This window comes from Formica exsecta, unplaced genomic scaffold (genome assembly GCF_003651465.1).
Source record: "Formica exsecta isolate Colony F162 unplaced genomic scaffold, ASM365146v1 scaffold247, whole genome shotgun sequence".
Classification (NCBI taxonomy): Eukaryota; Metazoa; Arthropoda; class Insecta; order Hymenoptera; family Formicidae; genus Formica; species Formica exsecta.
The window spans coordinates 1,226,919-1,245,286 of record NW_021849743.1 but is presented as its reverse complement, the minus strand read 5'-3'; the positions used below and the strand labels follow the sequence as shown (position 1 = coordinate 1,245,286).

General features: G+C 36.3%; 3 protein-coding genes across 11 annotated transcripts in view; 1 reads left to right on the top strand and 2 right to left on the bottom strand.

Annotated features, from left to right (window-relative positions):
* LOC115236459 (sodium-coupled monocarboxylate transporter 1-like) overlaps positions 1-1,120 on the bottom strand; it is a 20,463-nt gene extending 19,343 nt beyond the window's left edge. Inside the window, exon 1 of the mRNA XM_029808933.1 lies at positions 613-1,120. The gene's annotated coding sequence lies outside the window, so the exon portion shown is untranslated. The remainder of the gene's footprint in view (positions 1-612) is intronic.
* The window catches only part of LOC115236456 (protein spaetzle 5), a 178,943-nt gene that overhangs the window by 143,472 nt on the left and 17,103 nt on the right, over positions 1-18,368 (top strand). For 2 of the 9 annotated variants that reach the window (XR_003884191.1, XR_003884192.1), the window contains exons 2-7: positions 10,962-11,116; positions 12,605-12,694; positions 12,900-13,028; positions 13,162-13,311; positions 13,386-13,628; positions 13,846-14,069. Coding sequence is in view for 6 of the 9 variants with exons in the window: in XM_029808928.1 (XP_029664788.1) it covers positions 10,031-10,063; positions 10,962-11,116; positions 12,605-12,694; positions 12,900-13,028; positions 13,162-13,311; positions 13,386-13,628; positions 13,846-14,017 (972 nt within the window). In the remaining 3 variants the exon portion in view is untranslated. Of the gene's footprint in view, positions 1-7,783; positions 7,908-8,218; positions 8,292-8,948; positions 9,748-9,969; positions 10,064-10,961; positions 11,117-12,604; positions 12,695-12,899; positions 13,029-13,161; positions 13,312-13,385; positions 13,629-13,845; positions 14,925-17,380; positions 17,822-18,368 lie in introns of those variants that run through there. The other 7 variants (XM_029808931.1, XM_029808929.1, XM_029808930.1 and 4 more) reach the window with 7 other exon arrangements.
* LOC115236455 (manganese-transporting ATPase 13A1) lies at positions 1,529-7,901 on the bottom strand. Its single transcript, XM_029808926.1, has 18 exons — positions 7,606-7,901; positions 7,041-7,306; positions 6,729-6,957; positions 6,486-6,639; positions 6,259-6,408; positions 5,995-6,177; positions 5,779-5,916; positions 5,579-5,699; positions 5,345-5,499; positions 5,090-5,265; positions 4,771-5,010; positions 4,421-4,636; positions 4,151-4,340; positions 3,816-4,073; positions 3,412-3,748; positions 3,173-3,335; positions 2,935-3,078; positions 1,529-2,835 (listed from the first exon to the last, which is right to left on the bottom strand). Exons 1-18 carry the CDS (start codon positions 7,867-7,869, stop codon positions 2,728-2,730), a joined length of 3,492 nt encoding a protein of 1,163 aa, XP_029664786.1. The 5' UTR covers positions 7,870-7,901; the 3' UTR covers positions 1,529-2,727.

The window sequence follows — 18,368 nt, the reverse complement described above, 5'->3', positions numbered from 1 at the left end:
GTCGAATGAGCGGTTTCTAAAATTTAATACACCTATTTTTACCCAAGGCTTTTGTAAAAGAGGAATGTGTGTATACAATTTTGCCAATGTATACATTTCACAAATTAAAAATTACGATATACACTGTTAATATATTTATATCTGGATTCATAATCTCTCAAGTATATTATATGCTCTAGAGAACTGGCGAATAAAAATTCTCCAAATCATAAACCGGTTTAGGAGAAACAGGAAAATATTAAACCTGCATAAATATTCAGCAAATACCACACCTTGTGCAATATGTTACAAGAAAAATCTCGAAAAGAATGTATCTTAAATTTGCCTTCTCCTGCTTGCCAAATCTCTATTCTCTCCAATTAAAAATAATTAATAATTTGTTAAAATTATGTCAAGAATTTTTCTTAATAAATATTTGACACATAGCATCGTTAACCTTAAACAAGACTAACCTAAAATTATTTTATTTCAGTCTCAAGTGTTATAATTTCAGTTTCTATATTTCTGTCACATCAGGTATAATGATTAGTTTTATAGCGGTGCTTTCCAAAATATTATTCTTTACCAAATAGTAAATAATGTATGCCTCGTTTTCAAGCAATTGTAACGTACCTTTTATATTCTCTCTGTTATTGTATTCCTTATTCTTTCCTTCAAATTTTAAATTTAATTTTTTCAATTTTACTTGATTTAATTATTCGTGATTTATCATCGTTGTAACAACCGTAATTAGGAAACAATCTCGACTTCAGCTTATCAAAAATAATCAGCTTATTAAAAGAATGATAGAAAGAAATGCGGAAACATTGAAATTAATTCTTTGACTTTGACAATGTAATATTAATTGTCACGCGAGAAATTTCTATTAGAAATTTGCAATCGTTGGAATTTCTATGAGATACATGGCGCGAAAATCAACACGTGCGCGATGACGTCAAGTGGAAAAAGTTTCAGTGTTTCTCAATGACGGTAACATATGTTTGCCATCATATTCGCTTTTTTCGCACAACACACGTGTAGCGATGTTACCGGCTATCATTCGCGAATGGACGTGAGCGCGAAGATACGTTCGCGAGGGAAGACAACGATCGACTGAGCGCAGCTCGACGGCGATGATTACAACGTGAGGCAAATCGTGCGAGTTCATTCGTTAAAAAGAGGTCGTATTGATAAATCATAGTCAACATAGCTGCAGCGCGCGACGATTTAAGCGTATCGCGATCAAAACTGATAGATTTTGCTACGAATCTTAGAATCCGAATATTGTCTTGCAGGTGAGCGCTTTCGAATCATTCAACTGCGAGCGTATCTAAAGACATCAGCATAAAAAGTGACAGCTTCAGCAAATAATTGTAAATAATTCTTTCTTTTCGCGCGCGTAAATAACGTGAGTATAACTTTTATGTGACGGCAATCTTTATTTTTTTTTTTTTTTAATTATTACCAGGATAATGTTATTTTTCGCGTTATTCTCCGAGAATTAAATTATATTAATATTATATATACACTAAGAACGCAAATCAGTTCTGGTTGTTATTCTGAACGAACGTTTTATTAGTTATTATATAAATGTACAATAATATACAACTATCCTTAATTTGACTCACGATGCGAACAAACAGATATTATTCTCTCATTTTGTTTTTCGTAACTACAGAGAGAAAAAGAGATCACGTGAAACGAAACAATGAAAATTAATTGTTGGTCACATTCTTGTACCAAAAATAAAAGAAAAAGACGCTGAACTACATTTAATCAGCAAACGTGACATGTACCGCGAAAAAAATGTATCTCGCTAACACGTAACGTTATTGAAGTGGAATGCAATCGATGCATAAGACGGTTAATACCGTTGTAAATAATCGTGTCAAATGTCATAAAAATCGTTCGCGCAATCATGAAAGGTTTCAATTTATTTATAATCATGAGTTAGTTTCATTAAAAATCATAGACATATGTTAATATAAAAAATATGTCTATATAAATTTATATAAAAATGTCAACGTAAAAATTTATATAAATTTATAGGTTTATATAACATATGTCTGTGTATTTAACAAAACTTATACAAAGTGCGAATTTCTGCACTCTGAAAAAAAGAAGGTAGGATCTTTTATCTAAAATTAATATACACGAAATATGCGCGATCCCTTCTTGAGCGTACTTTGCGCGATCAATATTTGTTGTTAATATATATTAACAAAAAATTATTGAACACAGGAGAGAACATCTAAATATGCAAATTAAAATATTAGTCATGAAAACTTTGTCTATATGAGACGTTGTGGTATAAAAAAATATTGTTTTTTACATTATCAATAAATATATAATATGTAAAGGCAATACTGTGACTTGACAATAATTATCGAACATTATTAATATCTTTATGGACAATAAATAATGATCGCCAGAGCACTGCTTCTTGTTCCACAGAAAAAAAGTTGACAGCAAAAAAATAAACAATCAGGCGAATATTATGACAGAATGTGCACATATTTATATTTTTGCATTACATTTTCATATACAACACATATGAGTAGAGAAAACAAGAAACGTATCGACATAAAATACAAAATGCAGTTGCAGATAATGACACGTATATCCACAGGTACATCATCGATTCTTAAATATAAAAGTTGTCAGCTCTTAATGTGGAACAAGATCAGTAACAAAAGTAATATACAAAAATCTTTGATACAGTCTGTAATCGGTAAAAAGGTAGTTTCATCACAGTTTGTGTTGTCTTCCTTCGCCAAAGAGCCATAGACAAGCTCTATCGACGATATACGCAAAGACAAAATCCGCGACTAGTATTTGAACCAGTATCGTACGGAACTGCAACATGCAATGGAGGTATATTTATGATTGACAAAAGACCATAATAGATTAAAACAACAAGCTTAATTGTTTGTTAAACACACACACGAAACTTACATGGCTTGGAAAATCCACAATCTCGAATTGTACTGCTAGATTTGGCAGAAATCCACAAGCCAATAATAGAATGACGGCAGAATTGCCCACAAGACTAAATAAAAGTGCCTTATTTTGTGCCAAACTTTCCATGAATGGGTGACCCTGCCACAATATAAAGTAATTAATATTAGTTGTTAACAGTGTTACCATGTTAAATACATTATTAACCATACAATGAGACATGTAAACAACTTACTCGATAATTTATAGCGAAGGTAGAAACCTGAAGGGACATCGCAATTATATATACAGTGCTGTTAATTAAATTCGCCTCGAAAGGTTCATCCTCACTACTGTCATCTCCACCCAATGAATTGACTTCACTGGAATTATTCAAGATAGCTGCCAACTTGTTGCTCCTATAAAACAAGTAATTTCGAAAACATGTGTGATTATCCCATCAATCATCAATCCTATTTAATTTATACAACTTACTTTGGAGATAGAACAGTGGCCTCTTTTACTAAATAGACGAGACAGATAAAATGTACGGCAAACTGCAGCAATACAGTTGCTATGGTATACAAATTAAAGATATTTGGTAATGGTCTTTGCTGCGATAGAGTTCTCAGGGGTTTCGATCGTGAGATAAAGAGAAAGCAGGCCGCTAAAAGGACACCTTGTAAGGTTGCTTGTGCATCACTAAACTTGATTCCATCCAGATATAACACTGACTGACTATAGGCGAGTATCAGTGCATTCAATGCTAATATTTTGAACATTTGCAGAGTGGTAACCAGAGTGCAACGTCCCTGTTTGATCACGTGGCATACTGTAAACAAATAACTATTTGTCTTTCTGAATAACAAAACAATTTGAAAATATTCTGTGAGTCTTACTGCATTGAATAGATGACATTTTGCTGGTAAAAGGAGCGGCGATGGAAGCGTCGCCGAGTTTTACGATTACGGATTGCTCCTGCACCTCGTTATCAATTTCCTTTAGAATCTTTTGCAGTTTCGCACGAGTATTCGGCGGCGCGACTCTCGGATTGGTCCTTGGCCCGTTGCTTATGGGAGACATTGAGGTATCATTCCTTGAATCTTCCCGTTTGTCAGAAAGTAGCTTTTCGGGCGGACTAGATAGAATTGCCACACCTACCAGAAAAAGAAGAAGAAAAATGATAAACATTATATTAAACTAATTTTTACGGCAAATCTGTTCATCAACTTACCCACTGCAGCATGTTTCAAAGCGCCGACATCGTTCGTTCCGTCACCGCACATCAACGTCGTATAGCCTAAAGATTGCAGCGACACGATAATGAATTCCTTTTGTTTCGGTGCGCATCGCGCGAAAATCACAACATGTGGCAAGAGCTTCCGAAGAAGTTCTCGTTGATTTTCTTTCAGATACGATAAACCCTGAAAGAGACCGCCAATAATAGCGAACGATTGCTACGATCCACAAGCTTGCAAAAATGAATTCTTATTTATCTACACACCTCACCCGTTACACAAAGCGCGTAATCTTTCCAAATTTCTTTGCGTGATTCAATATTTTTTACATTTAGAGGAAGCTGTATTGTTTTATCTATGCTTTCCCACAACCATTCGTCATCATTTTCAATCAATACGAGGGTGTTGGGCTTCTTTGTGAAATGTAGCTCGCGACTTACATGACAGGCCGTTAAGGGATTATCACCAGTTATCATTACGACCTATGTAAATGTGTGTAACACAATTATTTTAACTTAAATATATTTTGAGAAGATATACTTTCTTTCGAAACTCATACATTACATTATGTCTCAACACAATAACTAATGTTTATCAATATTTATCATATACATACCGAATGCGAAGAATTGACGATTTCTTTAATAACGGCTTTCGAGTCAGGCTTAAGAGGACAACTAATGATAACAAATCCCGCAAATGTGAGATTGCTCTCCAATTTTCCACGTGTTAATTCCCTCAAATCTTGAGAGGAAAAGGTACCAGGAAGTTTCCGATATCCCAAAGCGAGCACTCTCGCGCCGCGTCGTGAGAGAGATAAATAAGTTGAATCATAATTTTTCGGCACAGAAGACAACTGAAATGGCAAATTATATTCGTGGCAATATAAAAAAATTGATAAAATTGTACATAATTGAAATTATTATTTCACGAACCATATTCTTTAGAATTTCTGGTGCGCCCTTCACTGTAGCCATATAATGAGTTTCTGAAGCTCCAGGAATATTATATCCAACCACAACACACATTCTTTTCAAAGCCGATGAAAAGTGATATCTCTGTACAATCTTCAACGCCGGAGACCTGCCCTTTTTAGGAATAACAGAATCACCTAAATGGACATTAGCGTGTAATGTAGTATGTCGATATTCTCAATATGTTTATTATATTATCGACGAATCTATATTTACTTTTTGTAAGACTCCAGTTTACTGCTTTAAGAGTAGCCTTTTCTAATGGATCCCCGACGATACCATCATCTAATTGAACAAGAGAATGACACGTAGCCAGTACTTGAATGCTCTCCAAAGGTGCATCCGATAGTTGAATCACATCTGGTTTACCGCTTAGAAAGATAAAAATCACATTTCAGAAAATAACATGAAAGAATTTCGCGAGAATAATAATTATACGCAATTTCTTACTCGATACCCGCAATACCCTCGACAATCATTTTATCGCTGGTGAGTGTGCCAGTTTTGTCAAAACAGCAAATATCAACTTTGCCGGCAAACGGAATTCTGAACGGTTCTGTACAGAATACACCTACAAAAGAATACAAGATTTGTAATGCTAATTACAAAATTAAAAAGTTTTTGGCATTAGAAAAATTTGTCTTAAATACCTAACTTGGATAAAGCTACCAGAGACGTATTTACAGCTAGCGACAATTCTATAGGTAACTCCGGTGGCACAACAGAAGTTAAAATCAACGTGCATTCCAAAAATAGTTTGTACTTATTTCTCGTAGGATCTTCACTGCCTGAAAGTTACGAAAAGTAACTTTGTATTATCCTTATCTCTCTTTTTCTCTCTATTTTAATGCCGAATTCGATACTACCTTTGATCCAGACATACGCGGCGGCGGCAATCGCGAAAATAAGCAGGAATAGAATAAAGCCAAAAGTTTCCAAATTATTGGCTGTAACGCGTTTAACGCCGAACAATATTGTTCTTAAAAGTTTTCCTTGCGATGTAGAAAAGCCAGTCCGTAATACGTAGGCGACGCATCCGTTATCTGTCGCTGCAACATTAATAGCATGTATTAATATCGTGAAGCGAAAACGTTAAATAGAAATGAAATTTATCTAGTTTATAGTAATACCTCGAAGGCCGGGAGTATTTTTAGTAGGAGGTGTATGTTGCACGACTTTTGTACCACCAAAAAGCACATGAAGTTTATCACCTTCGATATCTATAGTTCTACTCCCATCGATATCTTCTATAGGTTCTTTCATTTGAGGAACAGATTCACCTAGACATTTTCGATTGCCGTAAAGCTACAGTAATTTTTCTATATTGAATATAACATTGGATTATTTAAATTATTACCTGTTAACATGCTTTCGTCAACGACACATGGACCTCGCAAAAGCAACATATCGCATGGCACTAAATTATCATGTTGAGGCCTTGTAATAGAAACAATATCTCCAGGAACTAGTTGGTCTGTAAATAATAAACGCCATCGCCTGTTTCTATAGACCTAAAGGAAAGAATGAAAACGTAGATATCTTAAATTCTTAAAAATGTCTGCTATGAGTAATTAAGATAAGGTAATTTGTATTTATATACCATTATCATGTATGGTTTATTGCCCATTTTACGTATCTCGGCCATATTTCTCAGTTGTTGCTGTACCAGTGTACATTCAAACATGATAAGCATGATCAGTGTGAAGATGCTATAGTACCAATATTTGTCTAAGCACCAGAGTGCCACACAGAATACTTGAAAGACGAAGAACGGAGCAATCCCACGTTCCTTAAAGAGTTCCCAGAACTCTGGCACAACCATGTCTAATCTAAAGCAAAAGTAATACTTTCAGTAATGCAAGTGATATCTCGCAAGAAACATATTGATATGAGAGATTTTCGTGCAACGTACTTATTTTTCCCATATTTTTCCTCTGCTGTTTCAACTTCCGCTTGATCAAGATAGCCTTTCCATTCGCAATAATGTTTCACGGAATGATTGATTGGAAACTGCAATCCTCTGAATGATTTTATCTCTGAATCCCAATAGTATTTCGTTTTTTGAAAAATAAACCATGGCTCCTGCTGATCCGTGCGATGCAATGGGATCAGCTCTGAACTTCCATTATTGGGAGTAGGGATTACTTTCACTATTCTTGCTTTGTAAGGATTCTTTTCCTAAAAACATTTTACACAAGATAGAACATTCTAAAATGCATTTGAATTATCGTAGAACATTGAAAATAGGTAAACTTGTACAAAAAAAAAAATATATATATATATATAAATGATGCAATAAATTTCTATGTTTAAAACATATTTCTCACGGTATTCAAATATACCCGCCAAAGTATCACGTGACTGAGCTAGCAGAAGACCGGCTTCAAATGGCTGCCACGTTACAAGAGACATATTGAGGGCCACGAAACAACCACGTGCCCATTATTTAAATAAATTGAACGGCGACTGCCACTTACCGAGCTGCAATTTAAGAACGTGTGAATATGCACGGACCATTGACAGCACAGGCACAAAAAGATCTGCAGCACGCCGATCGCCGCGATGCCAACTAGGCCCGCGTCATAGTACTCGTCGACGCCGTAGACGAAGATCCAGCAGTAGATCCATAAAGACTGTAGCATCACGAACGGCAGAATGTAACCGTTGAACATCCATTTGCGCGGATTATGCAGGCTGACAGACTGCACGAGTTCGTCTACCCGCGACGAGATCGCCGCCATGATTACGCTAACAATTAACGAGTCGTCACAAGAGCGAGGTACGTCCCAACGTCTGACGCACTTTAAGCACCATTCACATTGAAAATCTCTGTGCACACGTTATTAAGCAATTCGTTTAGACGATATCAATGCGAACGCAGGATAATGCGTTTGCATATGGGGAGAAATTGAGTTGAAGAAGAGGCAGGGTTATGTTGGAACTGGTTGGAATGCAGAGAAGCGTACTGACAGCGCGCTATTAGTGCGATATTGGTATCAATGAAGGAATCAGATGGTGCGGGTTATGCGCTTCGAGCGCCATCGTCAACACCGGTGGCGTAGCCTCGAGCTAGAAACGAATATGGCAGCAAGTCCGTCGTGTATTTGAATCCGCATCGTTTACTTTCCAAGATTAAGCCCAATATTAGGTACACGCATAGTACGTAGCTTTGCTTCTATTATGATACGTTTTATTATCCGCACAAATACTATTGATTTATCTCTGATATTTATAGAATACGCATATATATGAGTAATTTAATCTCTCGTGCTTAACGAGGGGTAAATGTCTCCTTAACGTTTAATATTATTATAAAAATAAAAAATATGTATAATTGCTAATTCGAAATATATATTAGCGACATATGTTTACAGATCCATTGCGGTATTTATCGTGCTTTAAATAAAACCGTAACCTTGAAAATGTTAATGTGTGAAATATATATACGGTTATATAATATATATAATTTACTTAGAGTGTGTGCTAAGTGTTCAAAATATCTTGTTCTCACTTACAGTTTGTTTGAATATAGTTTTGCTAGCTTGTTGATTATCAATGAAATTCAAAATCTCTTTTTAACATTTAATATTAGACAAAATAACATTTAAATTTTGAACATTATATTATAATAAATCTCTTCCATCAAAATTTCGCCAAAAGAGCATTTATTTATATTAAAAAAAATTGTAATGGAAGAGACAGAGAAAGAGAAAGATATATCTGCAAAATAATTCTATCAACGATTCATGTTGGCTAAATGTTAAGGTTTAATATATGAGGACATAGCATTTCTCTTTTTTTTCTTTTTTCTTCCTGGTAGACTAGCGGTGTCGCGTAATCAAGATGTATCCGTGTCATCTGGGAGAAAAACTCAGTTCACTCCGTCATAAGGTCGACGAATCCCTCGCGCACGTATCCCAGTGAAAGTATGTGTCCGCCTGAACCCCACCCTGAGCTCCCCGCGGAACTCGTGCATGTCGTCCGAGGAAGGGATCAACAGCAGGTATACCCACGTTGCTAGGTAGACTCGCGGCGCGTAGAATCGAATCCCGCCAGTGTCTGGACCCAACGTGGACACTTTCGAATCACGCTGGCCAAAAGTGGGAAGACGTCCGTTATGGTTGATCACAGTCGGTTTATCATAATCGGTGCGACAGAACTCGGCGTTACAGTCATATAACATAGAAGATATAGAAAATTTAACTTTGAATTGAGAATCCAGCCGTTTTTCGTCTGCTTTCGTTAAAATTTTTCGATTAAAAATCCGCCGATTAAAAAGTTCGATCACGTGGATACGAGCTGCCGTTTATTCGGAAACTCGCAAATATATTATTGAGCGCGATTCGATTTGGTTCTCGGTTATCTATCGTACAACCGATCCTTGCTCCTTTACACGTCTCATCTTCGAGGCTCGTCTTCGATCTTACGTTAGCGTCGCGTTATCGTTTATCAGTAGTGACATTACACGGCGATTGATCAACACGCGATGCCAATTAAGTGACTTTGCGGCCTCCTTTCTGCCTTCCTACCGTGCTCACCACAGGAGAGAAGGTCCTATCACGCAAGGGTGAATCATAGCATAGAGAGAAATGGAGGTCGCGTGGCATCTAATATCAATCGTAAGTGATCGACTCACAATTTAAAAATAATAATTATTGTTTATGAAGTATTCAGAGGAAGCTGGATTTAAATCTGATGTAATGTTCTTTGCATCAATTGCACATACATCTCTCTAATTGTAATTTCCTGATTGCAATGTCTTGACTCACCCATTGATTTATAGTTAATAATTTTTTATCTGTCGATCAAATTACATACAGGCTGAATCGGAGCCGGTTAATATCGTCGCAAAAGAAACGTACGTCTGTATCATGCAGGAAGTATTCTCTTTTTCTCCAATAAATGATTAATTACAAGTCGGTGCATTTCATAAGTGTATGTAGTCTCACGTTGTACAATAGTTAATCTGGTTCTAATAATCTCATCAAGTTCTATCGTGTATTTAACCGTGGGAATTACACTTTCACACGCATTTACGAAATGAATGATGAAATGAATATTTCGTTTAGATTAATAGAAAAGTGTAAGTGTAGATTAGTAGAAAAATGTAAGAAAATTATCATTTTTTTCGGATCTTTCAAAAATCATATTTTTATCAGTTTTATTATAAATTCTGTGTATAGAGGATATTCTACTATAAGTGATCACTCTAGTAATGGTTTCTTTATTATTGATACTATCATATTTGTGTTGTTTATTACTATATATATATACATAATAAAATAAAGAAATTAAATCTCGTCGTTACTTTGCAAGTAATATGAAAAGTGTAAATATTTATGTTATGTCATAAGATACTAAAATTCATTAAATGTTTTATAACTTATTATTAATTTATGAATTTTTTAAAATTATATTTTTTATCACATCGAATATTATGATCAGATGACACGTAAGCTCTAATGCAGAAGTTTGTTTGGTCGTATCGCAGGGCCGTAAATGTAGTCGTACACAAAATTTCATGCCGATAAAAACTTGTATATAATTTATAAAAGAATTCTATAAATCATACACATCATTATACTTGCTTTGGACTACAACTTTCATCGTATTAAAATATATCTATATTATTGTAAATAAAAATATGCACACGTTTCTGTTTTTTAACACAGATAACGTTTGTGTATAACAACTATATTCACAATAGAACTTGAATCGTTTAATTTAATATGTATTTATTATGGTCTCTCCTTTAGTTTAAGAGATAAAAGGGGATGATCATTTATATGATAGGACATCCTGCATATGTATGTGTATATATGTGTGTCGATAGTTTTTTCTGATGGTCACCCGAGGCGAACCCTGCACGGAGTACGGATGTCCGGGACGACCGCAGTACGAACCCTTCGTCCCTGCACCTCCAGGACACACCCCCAGCTGTGCGCCACCGGGGCAGACCTTCTGCGAAACCCTGGACCATTATCCTCGGTAAGTGCACTTAGACTCCCCTGAAATATCGCTATATCGGGTCGCGAACAGCGTAACGCAACAAGTGGAAATCCTCGGCGATCCGGTCGACCCATTTCGAATTGTTGATATTCCTTTCGCCATCCGTCGTGTCCACCTTCCGCCTCCCTCTATGCATACGAATGACAGACACGCGCGTGTTGAGAAAAATTTCTGGTGGGGAAAGTCCGCTAACTCTCCTCGTCCAAGCGAGAATCCGTTTCTCGAAAGCATCGAGTTTGTTCTATGTCAGTAGACTTGCATAACGAATTATGTCGAGGACTCTCTCGCCCATAAAAGACAGTTGTCATTCGATCTGTTTTATAAACGCGATCTAAACCAGAAGAACTATCCATCTATCGCGTGCTGGTAGAAGAATAAAATGTTGCCTCTCTTTGTCAGATATCTTCCTTTTCATTTTTGTGCCATATATACGATAGATAGTTTGTCAAGCAATTTTCCAAATTTTATAGGCATTTTCACGCTCGCCCGCGAGTCTTATTCCGAACGAGTTAAGAATTACGTAAAGTGAGCGGTTGCTATAATGTAAAAAAACGTCCGTGAGATCGTTGCTCAGCGTACCATGACCATGGCCTTGGCGCGGTCATACGCTGCTGGATAATTATTGGGCCCGTTACAATAGTCTCCCAAATCGAACACCGATATATTTCCTTATTTCTTCACCACTGAATAAATTATTCTTTGATATTGTGTATGACGAGCAGACGTCAAATATATATACAAATAATAGTCATACATGTATACTAATCGTGCACGTTTGAACAATTATACGGCTGAATAATGAAAACAATGCACAGAATAGAATTTTTAATAAAGTAGCAATACCAAATAGCAATATTTAATTTTAAAAAATGGGCTTGTTATTAAAGCTTATAAAATAATATTTGCATTCTAATATTCGCAAAATTACATTTTTACTGCTAATTATAATTAAACAAGATAACGCAATAAGGTTTTCATAAATTGCAACGCTTTATAACAAGTTAAGTAATTCTAGTAGCTGGAGAAAGTTTCGGCTATGACAGCTGTCACTTGCGATAATTATGTGTATACGAATGATTTGACAGTCAGAATGGAAACGTCAGAAATATCAAATTGTCGACTAACTCGAACTTATCGCACATGTCATATTATTTTACCGCAAACAAACATGCTGCATCTCTTCTCGCTATATACTTGCTTAATTTACTAAAATAGTTACGCAACATATACGCAATTGTAAACGCACCTGTGTAAATAAGTTTTTGTCAACTCTGGAAGACAAATCTTGGTCGCCTGACAGATAGAAAATGGTCAGTCCTTGATACGCGTGCAGCAAGACCTCGGTCCGCACAAAGGATCAAAGATCAGATTTAATCCCCGGGAGAAAACGCATTACACTTTTTTTATTAACGCATTGTATTCCATCTTCAGGAGGTATAACGGTTTTTTTTCTTTTCTTTTTTTTAGACAGCTCATCAAATTTCTCGTCGACAAATGCAGCTTTGATTTTAACACTGCGTTGCGAGACGAATCTCGCAACGACTTCAATTCTTACAGGTAATTTTAATATTATATTGAAATATCGTGAAATGTATATAAACGATAAAAAGAAACACACATGGAAAATTCGAATCAGATAAATATAAAGAACTTAGTAAAATCTCGCGAAATTTCTATTATTAAAATATATAATTATTCGTATTATAATCGATTATTTAATTTGATTATTATTAGTGTATTTAGTTTTATTATCATTTGCAAGTTCCACTCCGGATTATAGTCAAGGCTATGACTATCCACGACAGGATGATGTATATCGATTATACACGCAGCTAAAAGAACAGCCGGCTTCGATATACGGATCTCCGTCCAATAATAGTCGTTACAACGGGTAAGACATATTAATGTCAAATTATTTAATCGTCTCATCGACACAAAGTAGAATACTCAAATAATGGCACGAGCGAAATAAAACGACATTAACTCTAAATTCTTAGTTAGATTCTCAATCCATTATATTGCAGTTATAAATATTCTGCACCGCCGCAATCGCAGAGAAACCCTTTTCTTCCGGAAGTAACTCTGAAGTATCATCAAAATATCCCACGACAAATCGATTATAATTATCCGCAGGAATCCTTGTTTAGACCGAATCAATCATGGTTGACGAACAGGTAATTGCGATTGAAACGGTAAAACTCTCCTTCACGCTTGATATCTCGATAACACATTTTTCATTAAATAACAGATATTCACGAAGTGACAAAATAGCACCACGAACTTTTAACGTGAATCCTTTGTTGGGATATGCGAAACTTAAGGACGATCGTGTTAAAAGACAATCGAATCCAGATGCCATCGCTCTATGCCCTACACAAGCGCAGTATATCGCTCCCAAGGCCGCTCTAAATAATCAAGGCAACTGGATGTATGTTGTTAATTTTCCGGGGCAGAATAAGTACACGCAGTTGGTCAAAAGCGAAAAATGTTTGTAAGTTCACATCAAAGAATGATCGTAATGAATGGTCTAACGGTCATGAAATGTTGAAACCTTACGTGTTCATTTTAATTTTCAAGTGATATCTTAGTCCAGAAGAGATTAAATCTTCTAAGATTTACGATATAGATTTGAACGATATCTTTATGAATTCTTTATGAAGAACAAAATTATCGGGAGATACATTTCTTATTATTTTTTTTTTTTTTAGAAATAACGAATGCAACGGTATTTGTTCGATTCCGGAGGGATACAGAAGCAATTGTCAACAACAATTCGTGCAAAAGAGACTAATCGCGCTCGAGGGAAGCGGGAATCGACTTTACACCGACGTGTTCTGGTTTCCACACGGTTGCTCGTGCCAGATCATACCAAATTATTGAATATATGACAACAAACTGTGTCACATTTAATGAATAGGAATTATTTTCAAGGGTAAGCTATTAAACGCAGTTATATTATTCTCTTCATGATTATAATTTAACGCTCTGTAACGCAGAGTGCGCTTTACATCAGCGTTTAAGGTAGGTACCGATAATGTAGCGTTCTAGGAACGATGATGTGTACCAGAACAAGTCTCGACTCAATGTATATTACCAGCGGTGTTAAAGTAGAGACGAATGGGCATTGTCGACATACGTAGTTTACTTGTTGCAATAACAATTATAATATAGAGCAGATCGCGTAGGCGGCGTGAATTTAAATGTAAAGATGTTAATTTTGAAATGCGCAACATTTCAAATGCGTTTGTTAGCTAAAAATAGGTAAAAAATCCTTGTCAATGAGAGATGTCCCTATTATTCCATCTCTCTCTCTCTCTCTCATATGATATTCCATATCTGCCTACTCATTCAACTAAATATAAGACATGAAGACGGACCTTTTACTTTATTGACTGGACTATTAAAGATCAACCTTTTTTCCTTGTTTACTTTTCACGGTTCGCTCACAATTACTGCAAGAATAAGCCGTATAGAGTTTTGAACGAATGTCGTGAATGTCAGTAATTCTTAATTATAATTTTTAACTAATATTACCTTTAATGTATGTGTGTATGTATGCATGCGTGCGTGTATAAGAATTTAATTTAGGAAATATTTCGATAAATGCTTGAGCTATCACGATTAAGTTTATTTCTACAGTAGATAATTTTCTTTTTAATGAGATTGAAGAGAGACAGCGAGAAAACTTCTCGTATTGCATAATAAGACTTAAAGAAGGATTTTATGTATGCTATTTACATATAAATGAATGAGAAACAATTAAAAAAAAATCATTTATTGATTTAAATTACAATATTATAATATCATGTGAAAACTAACATGGCAAAAAAGAGTCGTTTCTGCCGTAAAATAATTTTGTGGAAAAACATGAAATTATTGTCATGTAAAAAAGATATCTATAAATCTTTGAAACAAATTATGATTTGAAATTACGTAAAATAGGCAATTGCTATCGGAGAGCTTATCTTACTGAATAATTTATCAGCTCTTTTACTAGCATAATGTTGCGTGAAGCACGACATCGTTGTTCTAATCGTGACACCTTATCAAGAAGGTGGCTATGCTGGATGTTCAAGGAATGCGGGAGGGATCGAGAAACATAAAATAAAGGATCTCGATTTCGTTATTACATCGGTTGAGAAAGGACGGACTAGCGCGAAAAGAGGGATGAAGACCGGGTAACGGCTTGAGGAGAGGGATAACGGGGGAGGAACTGGAGGTCAGACACGCGCAAGTTCCGCAGAAATGCTGCGGAGCAACACGACACCCTTTTCGCGCCATTTCTCAACGAATTTTGCGAGCCTGCAAAGTTTAACACATAATCTCAATACGTTATAAGTGTTAGAAATTTCACAACAAACGATTGCAATTCCATGTATATATAAATATTTTAAGTTGATCTGTCAAACAGTCAGAATGACAAGTCACGATACTTGCGTATATCTATATATATATATATATTTTTTTTTTATGGAGGTATGGACTATCGCACAAAGCAGTCGCTGAAACGCGCGTTTTACTTTATTGACTGGACTATTAAAGATCAACCTTTTTTCCTTGTTTACTTTTCACGGTTCGCTCACAATTACTGCAAGAATAAGCCGTATAGAGTTTTGAACGAATGTCGTGAATGTCAGTAATTCTTAATTATAATTTTTAACTAATATTACCTTTAATGTATGTGTGTATGTATGCATGCGTGCGTGTATAAGAATTTAATTTAGGAAATATTTCGATAAATGCTTGAGCTATCACGATTAAGTTTATTTCTACAGTAGATAATTTTCTTTTTAATGAGATTGAAGAGAGACAGCGAGAAAACTTCTCGTATTGCATAATAAGACTTAAAGAAGGATTTTATGTATGCTATTTACATATAAATGAATGAGAAACAATTAAAAAAAATCATTTATTGATTTAAATTACAATATTATAATATCATGTGAAAACTAACATGGCAAAAAAGAGTCGTTTCTGCCGTAAAATAATTTTGTGGAAAAACATGAAATTATTGTCATGTAAAAAAGATATCTATAAATCTTTGAAACAAATTATGATTTGAAATTACGTAAAATAGGCAATTGCTATCGGAGAGCTTATCTTACTGAATAATTTATCAGCTCTTTTACTAGCATAATGTTGCGTGAAGCACGACATCGTTGTTCTAATCGTGACACCTTATCAAGAAGGTGGCTATGCTGGATGTTCAAGGAATGCGGGAGGGATCGAGAAACATAAAATAAAGGATCTCGATTTCGTTATTACATCGGTTGAGAAAGGACGGACGAGCGCGAAAAGAGGGATGAAGGCCGGGTAACGGCTTGAGGAGAGGGATAACGGGGGAGGAACTGGAGGTCAGACACGCGCAAGTTCCGCAGAAATGCTGCGGAGCAACACGACACCCTTTTCGCGCCATTTCTCAACGAATTTTGCGAGCCTGCAAAGTTTAACACATAATCTCAATACGTTATAAGTGTTAGAAATTTCACAACAAACGATTGCAATTCCATGTATATATAAATATTTTAAGTTGATCTGTCAAACAGTCAGAATGACAAGTCACGATACTTGCGTATATCTATATATATATATATATTTTTTTTTATGGAGGTATGGACTATCGCACAAAGCAGTCGCTGAAACGCGCGTTTCTAAGAGAAAAAACATTTAACGCGTCCCGGATTTGTGTGCGAGCTCCCGCTATAGATTCCGTTCCGCTTGGAGAAACGCGCTCTCTCGCACGCACCCACAGCTCGTACCCGCTCGAGAGCCGCCCCGTATTCCCCTCAACATCCCTCCGTGTCCAGCGGAAAGAGGGGTGAATTCTAGGCGAACGTAAGTGCACCTACACGGTGCCTATACGCGTGCACTTGTACCTTACGCGTTTCCCTCCACTCGTGCGTGGCAGAAGTGTCTGTACACATGAGGTGGATGGTAGGCTACTTGAAGGGTTTCCGTTTATATGCACGCGTGTAAGCGTGTGCGAGTTGAACGACGGACGAAAGGGCTTTCCACAGAGAAGCGAGGTCGTCCTGCGATAGCGCGCATATCATATACGCGAGAAGAGCGAAGGATAATATATTAATTAAGAAAAGTTCTTAATTACAAAAAATATTTTTTAAGTAAGCGAAAAATTCTGTTTTAAAATCAAATCGGCCTAACTACGAAAGTATATTCGCATGTTTTTACAAAATAAAATAGAAGAATATCAAACGATATCGCGCGATAAAATTTACGCCGCAGTTGTTGCAGTTTGCTTCGCATCTGGAGCCTCCGCGAGATTAAATCGAGATTCCGAGTCGATTCACGGCGTCCAGATGTCATGTTTCAGGAAGAGGAAGCCTGACCACCTTTGATCTCTACCAGTCGCAAGATGACGAGCGAAGCACATGGACCACAAAACGAGAGTGGATTTATTTACAAAAATGAATCGGATACATAATCAAAGGCGTTATGTATATGCTATTAATCTTGGAAGATTTCGTTAACTTTCTGATTTATGCGCGACACAAGTCGAAACTGTACGCGTCTTGTATTAAATCCCGTCTGACCCATTTCCGCTTCCGTGCTATCCTATAAGCGTCGCGGTCAGATAGGTCAAGTTTGCGACGCGATCTCGCGATTCATCGTAAAATCTTACATAGCGATTGACACTATCAATCAACATTTTCGCTCAATCGATAGGCGCCATCGTCTACTCATTCGACGCAATAGTAAGTCGGTGAAAATACACCGCGTGAACGGAATCGGGTTTATCGTGTGTGAAAAAAAAAAAAAAAACTGCGTAAGGTCAACGCTGACGGCAAAGACTTTACCTATGATATTTTTTTTCCACGCAAACTTTTGTATAAAAAGCGACCTTGATTACATGGTAACAATTTTTTTTTTTTTTAATATGACGTAAGTCTCCATCCGTAGCGTTTAATGCACCGTGCACGCGAGTGTCCTGCGTCATCGAATACCATGACATTATTATTTATTGAAAGCGAACTAATACGGGTTACGTACGCGAGCAACCGCGCTTCAATGGCGTTCGAAAAATATATATATTTCGGTTATATCCCAGTAGAAAAATTTCGCAGATTCGAGACGGTGTGTGTGCGAATTTCTTTTTTTAGAAGAAGAGATGGCGGCTTTGTTTCCGTTTCCGCGACGAGATCGGGACCACGGCCGGAGGGTTCGAAACTTTTGTCCTCCTCGAGAAATCTCACCCCCGCAAGGGCAGAGAGTT